Source organism: Pithys albifrons, chromosome 2, assembly GCF_047495875.1.
Source record: "Pithys albifrons albifrons isolate INPA30051 chromosome 2, PitAlb_v1, whole genome shotgun sequence".
Classification (NCBI taxonomy): domain Eukaryota; kingdom Metazoa; phylum Chordata; class Aves; order Passeriformes; family Thamnophilidae; genus Pithys; species Pithys albifrons.
The window spans coordinates 93,545,082-93,571,690 of record NC_092459.1 but is presented as its reverse complement, the minus strand read 5'-3'; the positions used below and the strand labels follow the sequence as shown (position 1 = coordinate 93,571,690).

At 39.6% G+C, this 26,609-nt stretch overlaps 1 protein-coding gene across 2 annotated transcripts in view; it reads right to left on the bottom strand.

The window, feature by feature from the left end:
• The window catches only part of SYT14 (synaptotagmin 14), a 90,380-nt gene extending 68,454 nt beyond the window's left edge, over positions 1-21,926 (bottom strand). For both annotated transcript variants that reach the window (XM_071577834.1, XM_071577826.1), the window contains exons 1-2: positions 21,850-21,926; positions 9,056-9,103 (exon numbers count right to left, since the gene is read on the bottom strand). In XM_071577834.1, coding sequence (XP_071433935.1) covers positions 9,056-9,103; positions 21,850-21,862 — 61 coding nt within the window. In that variant the 5' untranslated portion in view covers positions 21,863-21,926. The remainder of the gene's footprint in view (positions 1-9,055; positions 9,104-21,849) is intronic.
• Between the last annotated feature and the right edge of the window lie 4,683 nt (positions 21,927-26,609).

The window sequence follows — 26,609 nt, the reverse complement described above, 5'->3', positions numbered from 1 at the left end:
AAGTTTGTGTTTATTCATAACCGGTTTCATTTTTTTTTTTTTTACAATTTGATCCAAGACATTTTAGCCTTCTAAATTCTTTTAAATAAGCAGGAAAGTTGTTTTGCATTTAGTCTTGAATTATTGTTATTAATTTTTTTATACCATTGCATCTTAACATTACATGAAAATAACCTGTGCTGTCCAGCTTCAAAATATTTCCACGCAAATGCTATTCACTCTTGCTTGTCACTTCTTTCCAACTTGCACAAGAAATTAACATGTTTTCAGAAAGCTGAACAGTTTACTGAACCAAAAAGATCAGATTTGTGCCTTGATTGCCTTTTGTCCATGCTTGAATTATTTATCTCCAAGGAGAAGGTATTTATTCCTCACAGGCAACTCATGTCATAAGAAAAAAAAGCAAACAAATCCCTCCATGCTCACCAGTCTGCTGCTCTGAGGGGTTACTTAAGTGCCTGTTTCACAATGTTTTGTAACAATTTAGCAGAATTACCATCCTCCCCTTTGCTGGAGTAGTTGAAGAAGCAACAACAAGTGAATAAAACCTCATTTATCCAGACAAAATGCAACACCTCAGAGGTAATATTTGATCCAGTGCTGTGTTAGAAGACTTAAACGTTAAATTCATGACTCTGCACCTTTTACAAACATAAACTATCTGGCAGCTGAGATCACTATTAGAGCACTTTACAATATGAAAAACAGGAGTAACTTTACCACAAAAATTGACCAACTGATGTTGCTGCTAAAAAATGAATTACAGAAAATGAACTTGGAATTCTCTCTAAATATTTTATATTAAACATGTCAAAAGACAAAATTCCAAATATATTTCCTGTGCTTCTGTTTTAATCTTTCTTTTTCTCTCATAAACATTGGAACTAGAGAATTCCCTTCTACAAACTTACCTATTCCTTTTATGTTTTGTCAAAACAATCTGGAAAAGTGTTTTAACGCAACTTAAAACACACAATTACATCTCACATATCAACGTTTTTCATTTTTTAGTTACATTTAGGCAGCATTAGAACTGAAACTTTCCCATATAGAGATGCTACCCCTCCAATTCAAACTTGCCTTTTGCTTTTGTTCTGCAGCACTGACTTCTTACCTCTGCTCACTACTAACGCTCCTTCACTTCTCTCTGTGGCTCATGCATTTTGCACTTTGTTGTACAACAAGTTTACAAACTCTCCAGTACAAATTAGAAGCATCTGCAACATGAGCTACCTGTACTTCAACACTTTAAGTATCTATATTCAGGATATTACTCTGAGTGACACGCAATTTCAAATGAATGTAAACTTGAAATGACAACTGAATCTCAATGCAGAACTGAAAAGAGCATTTCCTAGATAAGAAAATTATTAACAATTTTAGCAACATGAGCCTTTCAGAAGTTTTTAAAACTGACAGAATGAAATTAGGATGAAAGTATTCATTTAACTTCCTGTTTGGAATAACAATGCCCTTTAAATACACCTTTCAAAGTAATACTGAGGAAAACAGAAAATTTATGTTATCTGAAGTGATACTGGTTAATTTCTGTTAATTACTGGTTATTGGTTAATTTCTAAAAAATGTCATATACCTAAGATTAAGCAAAAAATAAATACGCTTGTTTACATGAAAATTTCCCTGGAATTAGTGTACCATGACAGCTACACTGGTCTAACTCCAGTGTCACTTTTATTCCAATGGAAACTTATCAGAAATAACAGCAATTCTTGTTTACCGTTTGGTTGATACCACTTCACACTGATTGAAGGATAATATGCACTGCTACAGAGAGTAATCAGACCTTCTTTTCCCCTTCATTCTAATTACAAAGACTAATAAGAAAAATAATACATTTTCACATCTAGATTCCAGGAATTCTTTCACAAAGGCAGAAAGCCTAGAATTTATTTTAATTTTTAAAAAATGGTTTATTTGATTATTGGGAATTAAATTACTACACTAAGTAGACATCAGAGTTCATTTACTTTGCAAAATACAATCACAGAATCACAGAATACTCTGAGTTGGAAGGGACCCACAAGAATTATCAAAGTCTCCTGCCCTGTGCAGGACACCATGTGCCTGAAAGCGTTTTCCCAACACTCCTTGAACTCTCTCAGGCTTGGTGCTGTAACCACTTCCCTGGGGAGCCCATTTAGTGACCAACCACCCTCTGGAGGAAGAACCTTTTCCTGATACCCAACCTAAACCTGCCCTGACACAACTTCAGGCCATTCCCTCTGATCCTGTCACTTGTCACCACAGAGAAGAGATCAGTGCCTGCCCTTCCTCTTCCTTTCACAAGGAAGTTGTAAGTGATATGAGGTGTCACCTCAGTCTCCTCTTCTCCAGGATGAACAGATCAAGTGGCCTCAGTTGCTCACAACTTTATGATGAAAATGGCTGGGTTCATCAAGTTAACTAATCACACACATAATTGCATGAAAATACTTGTAGCAACTCTAGTGCTGCCTCTGTAGATTTTCATTGCCAGACTCTTTTCCCTTTCTTTTAAAATATCATGCTGAAACTGTCTTTTGGAGATGAATTTAATTACAGGAAAAAGAGGACACTGGTCTCCAAAATACCACTGATCTAAGAAAGAATTTAGAAATAACTGAAGCCACAGTCTGAGATGGAGATTTAAACTTTTGACAGAAATCTTTTAATTCCTAAATCCTTATGGGCTGAGGAAGTTGTCAGCCTGCCATCCCTGCTGACTTACCAGTCCCTCAATGCCTCTTCACTCTAACATGGAATTTATCTCCTATTAAGTAGTATCTCACAACAGAAATCTCTGAAAAGAAACAGCAAAAGGAAGCATCACATTGCTACTTGGAACAGACACTGATCATGGAATCATCTTGATTATCTCCAAATCCCAATAATCTGTTGCAATTACATAGCATATTACATGACTATTATCCACACAGTGGGTAAGAGAACAGCAGTGATTATGAATTTTTTAATGGCATTCTCAAATAATCCTCCCAAAGCAAAAGTATTACAGACCCGCAGGGGTCTAGACACTTGTGGTTTAAAAGTTCATACCTATTACAAAGTAGCTCTCCACTATGGGGGGGGGAGGGAAATCCTTATAATAAAAATCTTTTAAAACCACATTTTTCCCTATCAGACACTATAATTAGCACCAAAGCATGTGAATCCAGCACAGTAATTAACTAGGATATACAGCAAAGTGCTGTGTGGTAAAAATGATTCTGTGAACATGCAAACTTGAGCGAAGGAATGGCTGGTTCTGGATACAGCAAAGTTCTTACACACAAAACTTGCTGTGAAAGAAAAGGTACTGCCACAGTTGGGTGCAAAGTGACCCCAGTGGCTGCTGCTTTCCAGAGGACTCCCAGCACAGGGGAATCTACAGAAGCAACACTCTGTTTCAGCAAGCTCAAAGAAAACTGTTGATTTTGTATTAAAATTTTCACTAATCCAAAACATATACATAGAGACCACCTTTCCAACAGAGTGCAAGATTCACTCTATATTCCAGTGATGTTAATTCTAACATTACTACTTTCATTTTTATAACAGGTAGCCATACTTCTAAAATATCTCCTAGGTCTATTAAGTTTAGTGCTCATGGGATAAAGAACACAAAATTTTTTCAAGCCTTGGGGAAAAAAAAAGTATTGGTCTATTTTAAATTAATTAGTGCACAGTTATGAACAGATTATTTACTATTTTGTTCATATATTACAAAATTAGCTTCAATTGTGCATACCTTTTTAATGAAGAGGTTTTATTCCTATCTTTAAAAAGAGAAAGTGCACTTTACTTTGTACTGTCCAGATCTTAACCTCTAAATGAGTATAGAAACAACATATATTTACAATCATAGAATATCCTGAGTTGGAATGTGAGATTACATCATTTAAAGAAATCTGCTACTGTCTGTGGCATCACCTTTCTCTAGACAAAGAACAAGAAGTTCTGACTACCATAAAAAGTGTAAGATAACTTGATTATCAGATGCAGCTCACTTTCAGCAAAATAATGTTTCTACTTGCAAAATGAAACTCATGAATAAATATTATTTTTTTCCATTTGCATTAAATGCACTTGACAACTTAACATTCAGATACATGAAAATGGATAAGAAGTTGACCAGAACATTAAAGAGGCACAGTCCTCCTTAAATTATACTTCTGACAAAGCAAAAATTCACACCTTCTTATCTTTTCAAAATTATTATTACAAGTGACATATTTCATTGTCAGCCGAAGACATTGACTTTTTGCAACTTCTCTTTTGCATATTAAAGAGCACTTCTGTTCCATTATTAGTCACAAAGTCAGTTTGCTGAATAATTTCCTTTGTTTGCAAGACTGCCACAACAATAGAAAGAAAAGAACATCTTGGAAAAGAAAAAAGGGCTTAAAAATAATTTTAAACATCTGTGCAACTCAGCCCTTACTCAGATACTCAATCTACAATTCCATGAATTAAATACAAAATACGTTGCTGAGTTAGAAGTATCACTTTGCATTACCTCGAAAATAAACAGATGAACAAGGAAGGGTGAAAGAGGCCTGAAAGTAACATGGCCATGTAGTTTCTCCTTTAATGGCACTTCCATGTCATACAGTGAATATCCTACATAGAAGGATATATAAAGGAGAGTTTTTTCTTCAGTTACAGCCTAATATCATAAACACCTCGAGTTTGACTTGTCTGTACCAACAGAACCTGAAAACAGCCTTAACCACAGAATCACAGACTATTCTGAGTTGGAAGGGACCCCACAAGGATCATCGAGTCCAACTCTTAAGTCAATGGCCCATACAGGGGATTGAATCCATGACCTCAGCATTATTACAACCAAGTCTTAACCAACTGAGCTAATCAAAATATTCCTGCATCTAATCATGGCCAACTCAAGTTAGGCTTAGAGCCTACCTACAGTGCACTACACAACCAAAAAAGATACATTTTTCTCAAGTCTTATCTCAAGTTCCCTGAATTCTTGTATGTCAATAGTAAATAACCAAAGGAACACCTTATGTAACTCTCATGACTCTCTCAAAAACAAGTGTGTACTAGGAAAATATGCAGCAAAAAGACAAACCATTCACGGAGTAGTTTCAGAAAAACAGCATCACCTTCTGCTGTCAAAAACTAAGCAGGACTCTCCTTTCCATAGCCAAGTCTTCAATTAGAATTGTCAGAGACTGAGTATGTCTGTGTCCAAAAAATAAACTTGAATTAAATAATAGAAGTAAAAAAAGAAGTTAATTTATAACAAAAGCAAAAATCTAGTTTTCCTTTTTTCCAGTTTTCCGAAATGTGTAAATACAAAACCACGCAAACTGTTCAACCACTTAACTATGTTAAACATAGGAGACACAAACTGACACATACTCCCTATATTTATGCATTTAGAAGAAGCCTCTTTAAAAATACATACAAATTAGTTTTTAATGCTTTCCAGAAAAGCCTATCAGCCTCCTTACTCCTGATCAGCTCTTTGCAGATTCTTCTCAAAAATGTATGAATCTGCTAGAAGGAAAAGAAACAACAGAACACTGTAAAAGTACTGCAACCCCTGTGCAGACAAGAAGTGGACCCACCACAGTCTCTCTTGGGTAACTACAAAGCTGTAACAACACTATGTGATATGGGAGCAGCTCTGTGCCAGACCATTGCTACACCTTTGGGTAGCAAATCTGAGTTCTGTATCAATATTATACTGAGATCATATTTACACTGGAATTCAGATACTCTCAGATATTCAATATTTATTTTTATTTCAGTGGAAGCATTGTTAACATAAAAAAAAGCTTTAATGTTGGTTCTAAATGAAAATACAAATAAAAATGCAACTATTTGCAGTTTAGGTTAGCGCAGCCTGGAGTACCTAATAATTTGAAAACATGTAAATAATAAAACCTCTATGGATTTGACTAACCTGAGGAAAAAAAAAGAAAAATGGCATTTGAAGCTATTTTCATTTTAACAGCTGAATAGTCTTAGAGCAGACATTTCCTTTTTAATTGTGTTTTGTTTTTACAGACTTCTTATGAAGGTAAGAAGTGTTTATTGTGTTATTGGAGCTAAATGGTGTGGTCACATATAGCCTTGCAGACCTTTCTGGTCACTTTCCACATTTCACCATTTGACACCCCAAAGTTCCCATTTTCTAGCAAAAAATGAACAGGCAGGCAAGAAAATGACAATTTAAGAATGTATTACTTTGATTACCAGAAAGAAAAATTAATCACCAGCAACAGGTGTTCCTTCAAGTCATATAATCCCCATATAAATTGTAATTACACTCCATCACCTGAAACCAGAAAGTTTCCCATGCATTATTCACAAGAGACACATGCTTGCTTACTCTTCCCTTTTCCCTATTCAGAACAGGAAAAATAATGTGGAGCATGAGTGTTTAACCTACTAGTTGCTTCTCAACATGGACTGACAAGCAGAGCACAAACGTACACTGGATGTCCCTAAGAACTCCAGTTACTAATGCTTTCTATTTACTCCTAATGTTTCCTTCAGAGGTGTCACACGGGCACTCCAGCAACAGCCATGGGGCAGTCAGCCCGTAGCACCCACCATCCCCTGGCACAAAGCATCAGGGGCTTTCAGGCAAACAGAGAACCATTTTGACTAACCCTGCAACCAGCTCTCAAAGCCTCACAGACCATATTCAATGAAAATGAGGGAATGAATGAATGCCAGGAGTGCTGAGCGTCCTCTCCTGGTGCCACAGTCACACAGACACCAGTAGAAAAGGAAATGGGCACACTGCAAACTTGCCCAGCACCAGACAGGACTAAAGGACTATCCATGTGTCATTGTGAACACTTAATTTGTCCATCCAACTTCTACAGTGAGCTCACCAACCAAAAAAATGCTTGGCTTTCATGGCATAGCCAAGAGATGGTGAGCTACATCCTGTATAAGCTTGACAGGAGTCCTCAATAGCATTAAGGACAAAGCTGGAAGGTCTCATTTGACCAGCTTCAGAATCCTGGCAGTCAGGAATTCTCAGTTTGGAAATTCCTCCCTATTCTGACAAGGTCAATAGAGAGAGAGAGGTTGAGTCTGCACCCTTATCCTGGTAAGCAAACAGGCAGGCCTGGACAGCTGGCAAATAAAACAATCCTTAGGAGCCTGGCCTTGGTCACACAATAAAAGCATCTTGGATGATACAGATGATGTAAAGTCTTAGATAAGATAACCAAAACCCTACACAACCAAAACATTTGTATTACAATGGCAAGCACCTTCTGCTTTGTATGTACACATCAAGTAGGGAGCAAAGACAGACAAGAACCCACCCAATCCAAGCACTACAAAGAACATGGCTGGGCACCAGGACACACAAGGGCGGAATACACATGGAAACCCACATGAAATAAAAAGGAACACAAGGTTAGGTATAAATGGCACTAAGAGGATATTTCTCTTTTAATCACACTTATCCCTAGGCTAATTTATAATCATCAGTGCTATAACACAGGTTCCATGCAACATTTAAAAAAACGTGTATCATATCAATAGCAAATGGAGCTTAGAATCTAATGTTCAAATATAACCTAGAATCTTAAAAAAAGCATATCTTTTCAATTTAAGTTCCCAGCAATTAACATTAAAGCCATACAGCACTGCCTCCAAGAACACAGAAAAATTGTTTTTCTTAAAATCACTACAGTATCCTAAAATAAATCAGAATTAGCGAGATTAACAGATTTTGAAATTTTATCAGTAGACTTCTTGAAATTCCAATGAGTTCCACAATTCAGGAAGAAAAACAGGGCCTGTTACAGAAGGAATACAGAGCACTGTGTGTACCAACTTATCCATCAACAGAAAACAGAGACAGCAATAAAGATGATTTTTAAAAAGCAAAACCAAAGCCTAAGAAAACATTAAAAGAAAAAAATTCTCCAAAATGAGACTAAAGCAACAAAAAAAGAAGCAAGATCTAAATGATTCGCAGTTTAGAACAGCAGAGAAATGCTATTAATTACAGTACTGTCAGACCACATACAACACTCAGTAATTCTTTTAATAGGTATTTTGAAAAGATGACTTGTGACCCTAAAGCTATTTTGACCTTAACCTGTAAATTTAATTCTGAGGTTAGGCGATGTCAAATAAATGTTCAAAAAAATTCCCAAAATGTTACTAAAATCTCTAAGTGAATGCAACGGAAACTAATACGACAAACAAAATTTCTTCCCACTAAGTATGATATGATTTGACAGTCCTATTGAGCCATTCTAACAGTTGTTGTCAAAAGAGTCTTGCAGCCCTCCTTCTCTCCCACCACACTCTTTTCCTTTTGAAAGCACTGAGACTCTTCTGACCTAACTGTGACTCAATCCAAGGAACTAATCTTTGAAGAAACTACTTTTCTTAGTTAAGGTTAGCTTTCAGATCAGAAGACAGAGAGATTGAACAGCCATGCTGCAGGAAGGAGTGCAGGGCTGCCAAAAGGGAAAGAAAACAGAACCGTAGCTCGTCTTTGTATCAGTTGAGCTGTTCTGTCAAGCTGCAACTTCAAACACTGTAGCTCAGCTTTAAGCCTGTAACAGTCCCCTCTCGAGCACAGCTGACAATTACTGCTCTGTCAATGACTGGCTTCATTACTGACACACCTGTTTTCAAAGAAGTTTGAGTTATTAGGATCCCACCTGAACTGAGAGGCAGAGATTGCCAGTCCATTACATCAGCTGTTTAAAACATCTTCACAACTTTCTATTACTACTGAAAATCAAAACATCCTACAAATATCTAGACAAGGCAAAGATTGTGGTTTTCATGGTTACCCATCACAGCTGAACAACATTAACAAATTCCATGTAACTCAGTGAATATTGGAGAAGCACATTTATCCTCCTTGTAAAATTTTATTTTGTAATTTCACTTCTTTTTCTTTTTTTTTTTTATTGAGAGTGTCAGCATCAAAGGTTCTGCAACACAAAGATCCAGAAAAGGTAAGATCATAACATTAGGCAGCAGATTTCTCACCAGTACTAGTCACAGGCTAAGAAATACACTCTCACAAATCAGTGCTTACCTTTCCTAATGCAGATCAGCTCGTGTACACCACAAGTTCGTTCTCCACCTAGGCAGAAATAAATCATTAGAAAACAGTAACAAATAAAATACAGTCTAAAGGAACGTTCCAAAACTATGTCATTTAAAAAAATGCAAAATATTGCCTCTACAAATTTTCCACTTATAAATTAAATCCTTTGGAGAAAACAATAAATGTACTTTAGGCTTACTATTGCTAACTCTGGTACAGTTTGAAGAGCTTTACATTGAATTTACAAAAATTACAAAAGCAAGCATCTTAACTGAAGCTACACTAATGTTTCCCAAGTATAAAACATAATTTCCTGTTTGGAAGGAACTACCCTATACAAGTGTGCTGCAGAAGAACTGTCAAAATATCAAAAATAATTGTAACACAACATAATGCCAAAACATTATGATTATCTTCAATGGTTAAAAAAAAATCTTGTTATCAAAGGCTGAGTTTGCCTAGAATTTCTCCTTTAGAGAATTTTTACATTAAAAAACCAGGTGTACAGAATTTATGATACTTACAGAAGAATAATAAAATCGTTGCTAGAAACACTAAACTTTCATTTACATTTTAATAAAAGCATTTTAATGTTACATTACAGCTCATAAACAAAATGTCACCTCATAAAATACCCAGTGAGGACAGTGAAGGAATTCACAAAGGAGGGAGAATACATTTGGTCAAACATGTTCAAAGAGGAAGGTGTGATCCAGGGAAGGAAGGGGCAGGAAACAAGATACTGCTCAGCCTTACAGAGGGAGGAATGGGCAGTGACAAAATGTTGAAGAGATTATTTTAATAGTACATAGAAGCTACTGGAAGAGTTGCCTTTTTTTGTTGTGATCACTTCATATTGAATACGTTTACAGTGATACTCTTTTAAATATATATCTAAAATAAAAATGTTTTGGAATTATATGCCCCGTGGTCAAACCTTAAAAATTCCAAAATACATCAAGCTGTGGCTTCTCTTAATTACACCCCAACACCCACTAAGCCTTTTCCCCTTGACAACAAAAGACTGTATTCATATGAATACAGAATTGAAGGGAACTGCCTTGGTCTTCCTACCCAGTTCTCTGCAACCTCATGAAAATCCAAAGCAAGAGTTCCAAAAACTCACGAGGCATCTGTTCCATATCCATTTATCACTACTGGGCCCCAAACACTTCACAATACACAAAAACAAGTTTTAGGTAACAAAATTCTTTCCATTTCAAAAATATGGAAATACATTATATAGCACTTATTACTCTCCTTCATTCCATAATAAATGAATGGTGACATACAATAAAGCATACTTTGATACAGTATCAACTAATACTAAAAACTCTTAACTGGTAACACTAGCAGATGGTGTTGTAAAAGTTTTAAGAATACCTGTATTTGTAGTTCAAATTAAAGAAATAACTGTAGGAAATGCATATATCGAAGGGAAAAAAGGATAAAAGGAATCAAAGAAATGGAGTAAAACATAACTCTTCTAGAACAAAATCAAATGTCTGTGAAATTAAAAAGAATCCTCATTTAATGTCAACATACTATTTTTCATATTCAGTAATACAAAACACAAGCTTCAAAGATGCTCTCAAATGGGAAATCAAGTATCAGTAAGTCTGAGGATCCCATGAGTTTTGTACTGTCATCGCCATTTCAAAAGCCAGTTATAACAGCAATATAATTCCCCCAGTGCACTCTAGAAGCTGGACAACATCATCTTCATGCAGAAAAACGTAAGAAAAACTAAATTTAAAAAATAATCTGCTTTTATGACAACAAGGAATTAGGGAAAAGATTACCATCCTCTTTAAAGTCATTGCAATCATCTTCAGGGTAAAAACGAGAAACCAGAATAGTGACTGAAAAGTCACTCCCTGGTCTTCTCCCTGGAATTGCTCCCCCCAATAGTCTTAAATTCACCAGTGAGGAAATAATAAAAATACCGGGAAAAAATAAAAGACTTTTTCATTATACAGATGCCAGACAGTTAAAAATACTCACCTAGAAAGGACTGAGAGAAGAGAGCAGCAGATTTTACTGATATTCACTGCCCTCTGTGAAATCAACCAGCTTGAAATCATATCATAAAATACTAATTTTAGGTTTGGATTCTGCATTGCTACCTACTGTTTTCTTAAGAAACAGATCCTTATTCAATCATTTAGATGCTAAAATATGATGGTCTTCCACTAAATAAAGCCTCCACACTAATCCATATGTGACTTCTTATTGACCACAAGGCTACATAATAAATTTATACCATTTCACATGCATTTAGAAAGGATATTATTCTTTTTATTTTGTTAGAAAATGCTGAATGCTATTTCTTATTTAGTAGGTGATTAGTCTACCACTTTTTTCCCAAACTTTGCTTTTGGATGAAAATCAACTGTTAAATAAATATCCATCAAGTGACCTACATGTTTTGAAAACTGTATCAAAGAAAGTATTTTTTAGTTTTAAATTAACCAGTGCATTAAATACATATTTTACCTTCAATTGATCTGGGTAGAACTCATCTTCTCCCCAGTGCCCTTCAAAACTGTGGAACTAATACACTATTGACACCGTGCTTTTACTCAGAGATTAAGAAATGAACACAAGCTTTTGTCTTTCCATCTCCCAAAAATTCTCTCAGCTTTGAATAACCTGGGCACTGAAAGAAACTAAACAGAAAATATGAAAACATTTTGCACGACAGCCAGATGCCAGCTGCTATTTTAGCACTTCAGTCAGCAATGACTGGTTTTGTGTTGGTTAGCCCACAAATCCCAAATGTTCAGTGGTATGACCCTCTTAAATCTTACTGTTTAAATATTATTTTTAAGCAATTGATCCTAACATAGTGTTAGTTCACCATAACTTTACAGTTAATTAAAATTTAAGTTTGATTTAGACACAAGTTATTATTAATTCTATTTCATCTTGACCATGAATGGATCTCATTTAAGATTTTAAAATTTCAAGTGAGTTTGCATATAAAACTACATAATACTTTGTTTAAAATGCAATCTGAGAATAGAAACACACCCACCTGGGGACACAGTGCTTTTAATAATTTCAGATAATAGAAATAAAATGAAAAATAATGGAAGATGAAGTAATTTTAGAACCGCACACTCAACAAAACATTTTAATTTCCTTGAACAAGAAAAAACACCTCGTGGTCCTAAATATCAAACATTTAGCACAAACAGGGCGGTCCCGTGGTGTGATGGAGAGCACTCTGGACTCTGAATCCCAAGGACCTGAGTTTGAGTCTCAGTGGGGACCATCCCCTGGCAGTTCAATGCCTCTCTGCCATCCCATCCCGTCACATCTCGGATGCTCAGCAGGGTCAGCCCCAGTTAGTACCGGGTGCTGTGACAGTCCCGAGGACTTCCCTGTCACTGTCCAAGCTCGCTCGGCTGTGGCAGATGGACCTCAGGACTTAAACGGTGGGGCCAGTTCTGTGCACGCTGTGCCTCACCTAAAACATCCACTGTGCAGGCTGGGAGGGCACACCCACGTGGGGAGAGCCCTGCCCAAATCTGCGTTCGCGAAGTTTGGCCATATATACAGCACAAACAGAATGGCCAGATGTTTTCAGAGGCAGCTGAAACACCTGAAGAAGTTTAATTTTCTCAATTTAAGACAAAGATTGTGCATACCAAGTCACTATTTGCCAAGATGACTATTACACCAAAGCGATGAAAATATGTACATCAAAGAAGATAAAGTACCTCCTGAATTTTGTATTAAATGAAAATGTTATGTCTTTGCAAAACTAGTACAATTCAAAGTTCTACTATGTTTGGACTTCAGCTGAAAATTCACTACTGGGTGCTAAAAACAATTGTGTAGGAAATTTAACACTGGCATTCTCATAGAGTGACTTAGGTTGGGGATGACTTCTGGTGCTCTGAAAGACCTCAGAGCAGCACCAGGACCAGTTTTACAGGAGGTTCCTCTGGCCTCAACCAACCAAGTTCTGCAACGACCAAGATTCCATGACCTCTCCAGGCATCACCAATTCCCTAGGGGAAAAGAGGGAAGGCGTCCCCACCTCACTGTGAGCACTCACTCCTTACAGCCAGCCAGGCCTGTCCTCGGCGTAGCTCACACCACTGCCTCGTGTGCTTTCACTGCCCAGCTTAAGGACTCATCTCCATCTCTTAGATCCCCACATGAAGTGAAAAGCTGTAGTAAGAGTTCCCACCAGGTTTCCCCAGACTACACACACGTATTTCCTAAACCTCTCATCACATGCCATGTACTCTGTACCCTCCCAACGTAGCGGCACTCTGCCCACAAACTCCAGGTTGTCATCCTTTCATGATGGGTTATCCCAGCTGGATACAGGGCAGAGGCACCTGGCTGGTCCGTGAATTTGCTGTTCACCAGTACCCTCAGGCTGTTTTGTGCAGGGCTGTTCCTGCCCAGCCTGTAGTGCTACATGGGCTTGGACTTCACCTGCCCTTGTTATGTTTCTGAGGTTCCTTCAGCCTGCTTTTTATCTTGCTGAGCACCTGCCAGGCAGCAGCCCTGCCCACCCGCTCCCTACATGGCATCACCCACAGACTCAGTGAGGGTACAATCCATCCCTTCAATAAACGTGTCCTACAGTCTCAGTTCCAGTGTCAAAACTGTGGCACAATTCAGGCTACTGAGTATAAAATTCATTATTCTTCAGTTTAGGAACAAATTCATGGTAGCAGCTGCAGTGGAACATTACACTGTATCACAAAAGCCTTTTTCATCAGGTGTAATTTGGGGATGTACTTTTTATATGATAAATTACCTTCCTGCTGAGGATTGCATTTTAATTAGCATTTTCAAAAGTTTGGACCACGTTCAACAAACGTTTACTTAACATTTTATTCAACATTAGACAACTAATTTTTCCCTTGGCAAATCCACGAAATTCCAGTGCAGAACAACAATACTGCACAAGGTTGAGTTGCACAAACAGGGCGAGGGGCACAGTGTTCATTACAGCCCTCGAGAGTCCACCTTGCCAAATTACAGAGCAGGAGCTGCTGCTCAAGCACAGCAATGGCAAGGGATGTGCATTTCAGCAGAGCTCCTTCCCTCCTGCTCAGGACACCCTGTCAAACACGGTCATGGTCAAAACTGCAACTCACAGGTAGGGCTGGACACCTGCCTTGAGTGTGCCAGACTGTCAAACAAGAAGGAAACAACAAGGCTGTGCAGTAAATGCATGAAATAGAGGTGTTACAGTGCTGAAACTTAAAATGGGATACATGTGACAAAGCCTAATTCACTGCTGCTGTTACCTTGTCTGAGGCATGTGGAAATCCTAATGCTTCCACTGTGAACACAAGATACTCGGGAAACTCAGTCTTATGCTAAGCTGTTTCGTATAACATACTCCAAAGTTATTAAAAGAGACAACTATAATGAAAGCATTCTGGGTTACATGTATCAACAAATGTACTCCTTGAGAAACAGTCTCATAACGTGAACTGAATATGAGGAAGAATCTGATTTTAGATGAACAGACAGCTAACTGCAATGCAAAATATAGAAAGCTGAAAAGACTTCGATGGAACAGCAACTCTATGGCTGGCATCAGTCTGGTGTTTGTCCTGAAAATGTTACACACATTTATTAGCCCATTCTCGCTCATGGTGTAAAAGCACCTCTGCATTCCTTTAGTACCCTTTTCACAATTTTAGTCTACAAATAATGTTGCACATGTAAAAATTGGAATGCTTAAACTTGAATGTTTAGAATTAGACAAAAAGCAAACTAAAAAGAAAACAATGTCTGAATTTCTTAGGAAAGGTAGAGCAAGTTAAAAAAAGTAAAATTTGCTACTTTATATACTTATTTATGTGCCAACATCTTGTATGTTTTGAACAGTTATAGTCTCCTCTTGGTCCCACCATCTCAAAGAACAAAAAATAGAACCACAGAAAACACAGAGAAAGGCAAAAAAGTCAAAGAAAATAGTTAAAACACAAATGGTTTCCATATGAGGAATGACTTAGTACATTAAGACTCTTGAACCTGGAAAAAAACCACAATGTATTATGGACATAAGCAGGTGAATAAAGAACAATTAATCACTAACTCACTAATAAGGGAAATAAGTATCAGATTAAATTTGCAGCAGACATCTTCAAGGCCAGAAGTTCTTAAAAGTCACCAATCAGTGTTCTGGTTTTATAATACAAATGCCTGTTATAAAGACTGTCTTTTTTGTAAGCACCATTTAAAATTATCACTATCTAGTAATTTCTTAGCTTAAGGATAAGGTCCTCTATCTGTCTCAAGAGAATTTTGTTTGTTGTTATCAACCATAAAAGTAGTGACAAACATTAAAACAGTTTTCTCATGGAAGACATTTACTTTTGAATTATATTTGTAATCAACAGAACCAATAGCACTGAACACTGAATTGGCAATCAATGACAATTAATCAAGACTGGCACAGCTATTCCTGTTCCTTAAAGAAATTCTGCATCCAATCTTACTCACACTGAAATAAATGGAAGTATCTACATGGACATACAGAAGCCAAAAAGAAATGGAGACAGCACAGATTTTGTAAGCTGACCAAGTTAGAGAGGTTATTTGGGACCTTCTCTCCCATCATGGAAATAGTATTATCTCACCTTCCTTCCTACCTGTAATGAGCAGACACTTCTCTTTCCCTACTCTTCTGACAACTGAAATAGAATTAGCACTAAAAAAATACAAGATCAGTAAGTTCTTTATTTTCTCTGGTTCTCAGTCAAGTACTTCTTCAGATAAGTCTTACTGGTGGAAATGAAGAAATACAGTAAACATAATTAACACAGAAACACCCAATATAAATGGTTCAAATCTGACCTAATATAAAACCTGTAAATCTTTTTTTAATAAGAATAGAAAGAAAACCAGCAGCTATGAAAGGGACTTCATTGCAAAGGACAAAAATATTAAATACGCATTGCCAAACAATGTCCAGTGTTGTCAACTGTTCTGGAAATAAAAAGGAAGATGTCAACAACAAAAGTTGACAGCAGAAAAGGGATGAAAAATTAGTATGACTTTTAGCCAATTCCCACATTTTTTTAGTTAATACCACTAATCACTGCTCTAGAGCAAAGTTTTCAAACAGAAAGTAAGCTGAGAAATACTTCCATTTTTAAAAGGATTCTATGGTCTATGGAGAAAAACATATTCACAAGAATAGTATCAGTAACTGGATTTCTCATATTTCAGATAATGCACTAAGTTTGTGGTACAAAGGGAAACTACTACAAAGAATTTGTATTTCCAAAGATTCCAGTTAGTAGAAAAACTGCTTATTTTAGCCTACAACATAAAAATAAGATTTGTAAGATGTGTGTCAGTCACACCAAACCTACCCCTTTCCACACTGAAGATTATGCTTTTTTGCAGAATGTGACCTCTTAGTTCACAAACTCAATACTCATTTGCTGTCTTAAAAATAAAACCCTCCCAAGGTTTCCCCCTCTCACTCTAGAGACAGATTCACTCAGAAAGCATCTCCCACCTCCAAGAGCTAAATATACAAAAATTAGGAGGTGCAAAGATTAACTGATGATTTGAAACTCACTTCAACTTCTACATACAACACAGGCCCTTGACCTTACCCAGTTCAAAACCTGAAAATATTGAGGAAAAAATTTGTATCAGCTGTGGTTCCTTGCATTATTCATTACAAAAGCTGGAAGAATTATAATTGAATTAGGTTGAAGAGAAAATAAGGCCTAACAGTTGAAACAGCTGAAAGTTCTCTGGAAGACAGCAAGACTCTTTCCTCTCTTAGAGTTCTCCTGCATTTTGATGGGCAGCAACAAAAGTAAACATTTTTAATCAGATGGTGACTGTGTGTTTGTTTTCCTGCAAGCTCATCTTGAACACCAAGAGTTCCAATTTGCAGAATTGCTAAGCATTAAAAATTAACAGAAATCAAAAAGAATTTCACTCTGAACACATCAACTCTTCCTATGTTAAGTATGCTAGTTTCATCTAAACCCAAAGCAAACTCATCAAAAAGTCTGTAGAGCACTAGAGGTCAGATGGGTTTTTTATAAAAAAGGTAGCCCCCTCTTTTAAAAAGATGATAGAGAGCTAATGGCTTCCTTTATTTCAATAGATTCAACACCACAGCGATGATGGTGTAAGATAAATCCAACCAGGGAAATAGGTGATTTTGCACAAGGTTTTCCTGTCATCAGCAAATAATGCAAGGAATCATCCTTACACTAACAATATCAGGCAAGGCTCACTGAATAGTTTCCACTACAGACAGTGAATAAGCATAAGACAGCATTAAACTGATTCTGTGTGGCTCATCAAATCTGGCACCCTGGCACTGGATCCACCCCACATTTGACAAATGTGTTTAAAAGTTGCCCTGAAGTGCAAAATACATCTTCTTATGTTTTGGCTTTATTTAATACTGATGCTGTTGCTCAGCCTCTGCCCTGGCTGCACCAACGTGGATTCAGAAGCACTACTGCCAATTCAGATCAACACTAACCTGAGGATCTCCGCGTCATCTTACACCCTTCTAGTACATGCAGCGACACCTCAGTATCCCAGCTAACTAAGAAGTCAAGATAAAACTGTTCCCTGGGCCACATTCAACCTACAAGCCACTCATGACACTCCTACCTAACTGTAAGCAGCTCATTGCTCTGTTGTTTCCTTTTCTGGATTCTGGAAATTTGCAACTAGGCATAGTTTTCACATAACCTAAATGAATAATTGTTTTAAATCCTCTCTCTTTTTGTATCCATAAGCAAAAAGTAGGTTCATTAAGTAATTTTTGTCTTTGTTTCCCAAAGAAATGAGGGTTATATAATTAAACAGTTTGTTTCCTGCCCCATTCTTCTATTGTTTACAAATTCACTTGCTAATTTAAGACAAAATTGACAGAAAGCTTTGAGAACTTTAAACTTTTAGGATTCAATGTTTCATAAACACCAGCAGTCAAATACAACACAAACACAGACCCCATCAAGACCCCATCAGTGAGGACAGCCCACTGGCCAAAATATCCCTGCACAGTACACAGAGCTGCAGTTGCCTGCTCCAAACCAAACAGCTGAGAGATGAGGGAAGAGAAGGGGACAATCCTGTCACAAACATCAAAGAGAACAGGACTCTTCATAGAAACTCAGGAGACTGAAAAACAAAACAATCAAAACCCTAGGACCTTGGCCTCTACATCAAGAAGGAAAGTGCTGAACTGATAGGATCAGAGGGGACAAATATGGGAAGCCATGTTCATTAGTCTCAGCAGCAACAAGTTATTAGATGACAGCACCAAGGTGTAATTCCTTCTTCTCTGCTAGATTCCTTTTATGTGGCCACCTCATTAGTCTCATTAATACTACTTATTAGTTCTTAACACTAAACTCCTCACAATGGAAAACCATGGGAAAGAGTTTAAATTCAAAAAGAATTAACTTGGTTTGGAAGGGTTCATCTCTAGATGTATTCCCCTCCTTGAGAAACAGGAACTTTTGTACTACATTAGGGCATGTTCAGGTATGGCCCAAAAATCTGGTAAAAGCAGATTCAAGAGGATATGCAAGATATCCAATTCAGCCTTAGGTTATAAAGTATCCCACCTGTGACCTTTCACATTTCTTTTCCCTCCTCCATGCAATGCAATGTGGTTTCCATTTCTAGCTCCTCACCCGGACCTCTCTTAAGATGTCAAAGCTTTCCTACTGCTCAAAAGAGGAAAAGCAGCATAGAGAAGTCAAGTTAATACTGTCATGAGGGACATTACCACAGTTACGCTAAAGGGTTCTCAGAAGTGTCTCCTCAACTTTCTCCCCAACCCCAGGCCTGGGCAGCTGCAGGTGGGGAGCATTTTAATCTCAGACTGCCTACCAGTCTGGTCTTACAAGTGCTTTCAGTTTGGTCTTACTCTCTACTATATTTGTCACCTTCCTGTTCTGATACCATCCTTATTAATTTAATCTTTCCCTGTGAAAAAGTGTAAATATTAATTAATAAATTACCTTGCATCATAAAACAGAGCTCCTAGCTAATACTAATTTTATTTTAAATAAGAAATAATAACTGCAAATACAGTTCTTTAATCTGAGTCAAAACCTTCCCAGCTGTGTTGCCCTCTGTTGTTTCCCCACAAATCTGAGATAGCCTGACCTATGCAAACTGTAACCTGATATCTTTATAAAGAAATCCGAAAGGAATATGTTTAACGTGACATTAACTTTCTACAGAAAAAGATATTGTTCCTGCAAGCACTAGATTAGGGCTTTGAACTTGGTGACATGACGAATACTTGTCTTTCAGAAGTCTGTCCATGAGCATAACAAAACACTGACACTGACCAAAAGGGTAATGGCCAATGGCCATGGGCAATGGCTCCCTGATTCTCTTTAACACTTGATACAAAAGCCTCACTTTCACAAAAGCTTTGGGGTTTACTGTTAGAACCACTGTAATCTGGCATGCTGACCAAGAGACACTGGAAATGATACTTACAGATTTTTAAGAACAGACAAAAGCAGCTTACAAATTCCAACCTGAGCTCCTTTAATTTTGTGCACTCTTCACATCTATATGCTGCTTTGAAGTGGTTTGGAATTCTTTTATATTTATTCTTCAAACAGAAGTTTTCAACCTTGCTTATTTCCCTTGCTTCTACAAAAAAAAATTATAAAATCTAGACAAACACTCTGTCTTTAAAACTGAGCAAAGTATTTTCTCTGTTTACTTAAACATTTAAAATTTACTTGCACACAATGCAAATTCTGTATTTTGACAGTTTAGACTAGAAATCTAGAAATGGTTTGATGCCGACTTCAAGAGATAGTGTTCAACCAAATCGAACTCATATTTTTAAACACTGCTGGCCAGAACACAGGACTGCTAAACAATACAGTCAAGGCAAGGTCCTGTTGCACAAACAGGAGGGAGAGAACATCAAGATAATGAGCTATTCAGTCGGAAACAAAGACGAGGATGCAAGAGGAGGACTACAGCAGAAAAGGACTACAGCAAAGAGGAGGACTACAGCAGAAAATACATTGCATTTCCTGTCTCCAGGAAGAGTACTAAATTAAAACCCAGCAGAGCACTTTCATGACTGAAATTTATTTTTTATCCCACCTCTACCTTTGACTGTAAACTATGCACCTAATTTTCTCAAGAGCTTAAGTCCCATTTTGGTTATTTCATGTAAGTATCCACAGGACAGCCAGGCTACTTCTAAAGTCTGGATATAATGAGAAATGTTGCATTCTTTTCAAGGGCTGGATTGCTTTAGTCATTTATGATTATTTGCTTTAACTTTTCAGAAGTAATACCCTAAACCCTCTGAAAATATTACACATGAATTTCACATACTGTGAATATTTTCAGTTCTAACAGATTCTCACAGATTTCTGGGATCATGCTGCCTATAAAGAAAACAAAGATTTTGAAGGGCTGGTATTTTTTCTTTCTGAGCTCGAGTTATGTAAAAAATCCAGACCCAGCAGAAATTTTCTGCTATCTTCTTGATATTATTAAGAGGACTTTTCAGCAGAAAAGAACCCAGCCAACTTAAAGCTGGCCAGCTCAGACTCCTGGTGTGCACAGCTTCCAAGACAGGGTGAATACACAGCTTTGCTTCCGCAGTGCAACTTCTCCTGACAGAGGCCTGAATTACTAATCCAGGGATTGACAGCAGAGGAGCATCCCACATGCGAAACCAACGAGAACAGTTTGGTTCCCCCCGCCTCACTGTTTTCCGAGATTCTTTAAGTTATAACAACAGACGCTTTCAGGAAGAAACACTGCAGACGAGAAAGCTGCATACCTTAGGATCTTCTCTGTCTGGAAATAAAGTTCTGGGATTTTAAAGTTTTTTTAAAGGATTTTTATCGAGGTGCAAAATTACTCTCAGAATTGAGAGGTGAGGTTACAGAGCAAAACTCAGAAGCCCTGCCTTTGAGGATGATCATCTCCAAACAAACCCAACAAGTGTCTAGAACATCTCGCTCCTTTGTTGTTGTTGTTTCTAAGTGATGACTAGAAAGATCTGCGGACACCAGCTCCTGTGCAGTCTGTTTGCTCCCAGCAACCAGCGGAGAGCGGGGAGCATCCCTCGCCTGGGGACTCAGTTTTCACAGACTCCGGGGCCAGGAGAGGAACAAGGAGTTTTAAAAGCAGTTGGCAAAGTCCCTGTGGGGAGGGTGGATAGGGCTGCGCACCTCCAGCACCGGCATGTACGGCCCGGGCGCGGGTCGCCCCGGCGGTCGGGACCCGGCGGCGGGGACAGCCCCGACCCCGACCCCGACCCCGGGGGGCTGCACCGCCCGCCCCCACCTCCCCGGCACAGCAAGGGCGGCTCACGGCACGGGGGTGGATGGCTTCGCCCTCCTCGGGTCCTGGCACGCCCGGCATCACCGGGGCAGGAACGGCGGCGGAGGAGGAGGAGGATGAAGGATGCCGGCCACTGTGCCAAGGATTTATTTACCCCCGCCCGGCTCCTGGGCACAGGGACGGGAGGACGGAGCACCACACGCACCTCTCCCCCATCATCAAACAGCCCCTGCACCGCAGCCCCCGCAGCCGGGCCGACGGGGACGGAGGGCAGAGGAGGCGCCTCCGCCGCCCCCCTGGGCTGGGGCACCACTCGCCTGGGTGCGACCCCACCGCCCGCCGCGGTGGGAGCGCTCCCTCCCCCCGGAGCCGCCCCCTGCCCGAGCACGGGGGAGGAGAGGGAGAGGAGGGGGCTGGGGGAGGGGAGCGCTTCGGGGCGACAGAGAGGAGCCCGTTATTGGCCTACTTACCATCAATCGCCATGATCCCCGGCGGGGTGGGCCGTACCAAGCGAAGGGAGCGCACGCAGGAGAGGCGCTGCCGGGCGCCGCGGATGCCAGGCGGGAGCGGCGGGAGGGGCGGGAGCGGCGGGAGGGGCGGGGCGGGCCGGGGCGGGCCGGGAGGTGAGCGGGGCGGGGCGGCTCCAGGAGCGCGCCCGGCGCGTCCCCGCTCCCGCCGCCACCGCCGATCCCGCCGCCACCGCCGATCCCGCCGCCACCGCCGATCCCGCCGCCGCCGCCGTCCGGCCCCGGTGCGGGAGCGCTGGGCCCCTCGTGGCTTTCGGGCAGGGAAACGCGGCTGCCCGGCAGGGGAAGCTGCCGTCGCTTTCCACCGTTCTATTCCGTGGGTTTCTTTTCCAAAAGCGATTGGCTGGAGCAGAAGGCAGAGCGCCGAGGGCGCCAGTGACAGCCAAGCTGTGCTTCACAGAGTCACTGTCCTGAGTTGGAAGGGACCCACAAGGACCATCGAGTCCAACTCCTGGCCCTGCCAAGGACCTTCCACTAGAGTCACACCATGTGCCTGAGAGTATCACCCAAATGCTCCTTGAACTCTGGCAGGCCTGGTGCTGCGACCACTTCCCTGGGGAGCCTGTTCTAGTGCCCAACCACCCTCTGGGTGAAGAACCTTTTTCTAACATCCAGCCTAATCCTCCCCCGACACAACTTCAGGCCATTCCCTTGGGTCCTGTCAGTGGTCACCAAAGAGAAGAGACCAGTGCCTGCCCCTGCTCTTCCCCTTATGAAGAAGCTGTAGATTGGAATGAGGTGTCCCCTCAGTCTCCCATTCTCCAGGCTCAACAAGCCAAGTGACCTCAGCTACCTCTCCTATGGCTTTCTCTCTTCACCATCTCCATTGCCCTCCTTTGGACATCCTCTAATAGTTTAACATCTTTCTTATATTATGGTGCCCAAAACTGCACACAGTATTCAAGGTGAGGCTACACCAAAGCTTCCATCAACACCTCCAGAACTTCGCTCCCGCAGCACCTGCAGTCACTCATGTGTGGCTACCCTGTGTGTATATATATAGGGCCCCAGCAAGAGCCTGTACAGCCCTGCAAAAACACTGAAAAAAGTCCTGCTAAGTAAAGCCACTGAAATGGCAGCATTTAAATTACACATGCAGCCTTTGCTTGCTCCACATCCCCTGTAATACATGGCAGCACAGTCACCAAGTCTTTGTTCCTCCCATCACACCTCTGACTGACTTGGTGCACCAGGTGGATGGTGTTTGAGCATGAATTGGGATCCTGTGGTGAATAAACGTATCAGGAATCTCAGGTTTGGCAGCTTCTGTTTCTAACCATAACGTTCTGGAACTGTAGGCTCAATTTCCTATAGTTTTGGGGGCATAAAACTGAGATAACACTCTCATGTGGAGCCACATTCACAAGAACTTGGCTGGCTGACAAGAAGCTGGGCATGACCTGGCAATGTGCACTTGCAGACCAGAAAAGCAACTGTATCCTGGGCTGTTCCAAAAGGAGCATGGCCAACAGGTAAAGGGAGGGGATTCTGCCCCTCTACTCCACTCTCATGGGAACCCACCTAGAATACAGTGTCCAGCTCTGGGGCCCCCAACATAAGAAGGATGTGGACCTGATGGAGCAGGTCAACAGGAATTGCTGGAGCCTCTGCTGCTACTCGTTCTGTCCTACCTGCCGCAGGTCCTTCCTCTCCCTTCCATGCCTCTTCCTCAGCCCTCTTGCACTTGTATCTTCCTCTCTTTGCCTGTGGGTCTGCAGTTGTTGTCTCACCCAGGACATCCTTCTTCTATGCAATCCTCCATGCCTGTCAGAAGCTCAATGCAAAACAGCCATCACAAGCTATGCATGGCACCTGCAACTAACAAAGAAAACAGCCAAGCAGATAACTTCTATTGTGGACTTCATGTTGTAACATTTTACAGGATACGGGTTGTGCACAAAACTCTGCTACTGTGCCAGAAACTCTCACTAACATTTGGAGCTATAAGGTAACACATGAGTACATGCAGACAGGTTTTTCAGACACATATGGACTGGCCAAACAGGAAAATTTTTACAAGATGGTGAGAAGGAATATCTTTGGTACCTATATTCTCTTTCTGCCAAATGATAAGTCACCATTCCATCTCTTGGAAGCATTAATCTCTTTCAGCCTAGCAGCCTTCAGAAATGTTTTGTCATATGGAAAAATCAATATGTTTTCTCAATTTTGTTCTTCACCTCAGAAAAAGAAAACTTAAAAGTGGGGCATTTAAAAGCAAAGTCAGCTTGAACAAAATGGCTGTCTTGGAAAACATGACTCCCAAATGACAGACATTTGTCCAGACCAGAACCAACTGCAAAAACGATCTTGAAAGAGAAAATGTCAGCAGGGCTTAATGGGCAAATACCTTTCACTGTAACAGCACTGACATTTACCTCAGATACCCTGATGATTTTCTGTTCGTTCCTAGAAAGTGTTCCAGCCCTGAAGTCTTCTGTACAATTTGAGCTGATGGCCCTCTTTCTAATGATATTACTGTATTGAGCAAAAGGATGAAGATTCTTGTGGGAGCAAGTATGTAGTTAGACTTACTAGTCTTCTCTACTGCTTTTTTTAATTTCTTGCCATGCTTTTGGCAGCATCCCCATATGAAAGAACTACTGGCCAGATGTCAGCAAAACTTTCCATATAGAATCCAGCATTCAGTTTGTGAGATATTTTAAAGTCATCCAAAATTTTTGGACAGCCTCACATGTCATCACATTTCTGTGATTCATGTATGCAATTAACATAATGGGATGCAGAACTTTGTGTCATTGGACAAACTCTTTTTGAGGGTGCAGAATGAATATATGTTTGTGAATTAGTGACACTGCGATTGAAATTCTTAGTCTAGGCTTTTGGTTTTCAAAATGCAAAAGAAACACAATTTTTACCAAAGTAATGGTGTGCTCAGTTTGGAAAAACAGTTTCATGACACAGTGAAACAAACATGATTCCACATCAACAAAGAGATGGTGTGAAAAGTATGTGTAAGGAACCAAAACACGACTTCTCAGAGCTATGCTGAATCAAACGAGTTCTATTTGTGCTTGAGTTTCACAAGTACATGTTTAAAATTCCTAAGCTTTATTCAAACAGCAGATACTCCTGCCCACCACCATAAGAGTCTCATTTTTTTCAGTGTTACCAGGAGGGACAAATCTTGAACAAACTTCCAAAATTCAACTATTTTTATCTTGTTCCTGTGGCGTAATTGTGACAGTATAAGCTATAGCTTCATCCATTCCCTGCATAAAAGGAACACAACTGGGTGGTTTAGATGTGTCAGAGGCTTTCTACTGAATCCAATGGACAATTCATTCTGCTGGAAGCATCTACATGGGATCCCACGAGTTTGCCTTTTGCAGGAAAGCACAGCTGGACACAAACATGACTACAGCTCAACACCAGACCTTAAGTAATGGTGATAAATCCATAATGTACAAAAAATTCACAGGTTATAAAGATTTTCCTGTCAATGGGAAGAACTATCACCTATTGTGACAGAAAACTTGCTGACAGCAAGACAACTGACTCATACAGGATAAATTTTTTCCCATAAACCCCAAATTTTCAACAAGGAGAAAGTTCTCCCACTGCACTGTGACGGCACTTCGGCAATTAAAACTAAAAGCTGCTGGAAAATTCAGCATGAGTTCCATAGGAAGAAAAATGCATTATAGAACATGAAGATCTCCGTTACTGGGAAAACAAGTACAGTAATAGAATATGATGTAACCATATGTATGAAATAAAGTATAGCTGTATGTTTATTAGCACATAAATATATATAACTGAAAAACCTGATGTAATGAATTATATCCCTGCCCATGGCAGGTGGGTTGGAACTCGATGATCTCTAAGGTCTTTTCCAACCCAAACCATTTTATGATCCTATGATACATAGCAAATGTGATAATTAAATTATAAGACCAAGTCTTTTTAACACAGTGCCATTGTCTATAAACATTTTGTGTGTGATATAAAAATATTTGCTTTTTTCCAAGTAGAACTCTGTAGTCATTTTTCTTAAATGAGCAAGTATTTTATGCACAATTACCTCAGAATTCGAAATTATCTGATACTTGCTATAAACTGATTCTTTGCACATTTAAGGTATGATCCTTGCCAAACCTTTTTGTATTTTCTCTTCCACCTTATCCATACTCTTAGTTCTAAACCAGATATGACTAAAGAGTCTATGCTTCATGAAGATTTAAAATATATGAAAACCATAGCTTATATGAATGAAAATACTGACTGAGGGGCTATAAAACACAGGCTATCAGTAACCAGTAAGGCTGAAGCCCTAGATTAGTAATCTGCTAATTAAGATGCCAGACAGATAGAGTATCTATAATTGTAATGATATGAACAAAGTGAGTTCCCAATTGAACAAAGAGGGCAAGACAATTTCCAACAGCTGGATGTAAATTTTCCAGTGGAATGTTGCCATTTCATTGTAAAAATACAGACATTTCACTGAAATGCCATTGGCGAGGGTGTCAAAATATGCAGTGTCTTGCATTTCAGGCAAAGACTTTTAATCACAAGACTTTTTACTTCATATTGTATCTTACCATAGTATTGACATTAAAATGAACCATCCTGATTTTATCAAGATAAAATATTTCTCTTACAAAACGCACTCCTTTGTTGAAATTTCACTTAATAGGGTGCTCCAAGACTGTGTGTGCACACGTACCCACACCTCCCTT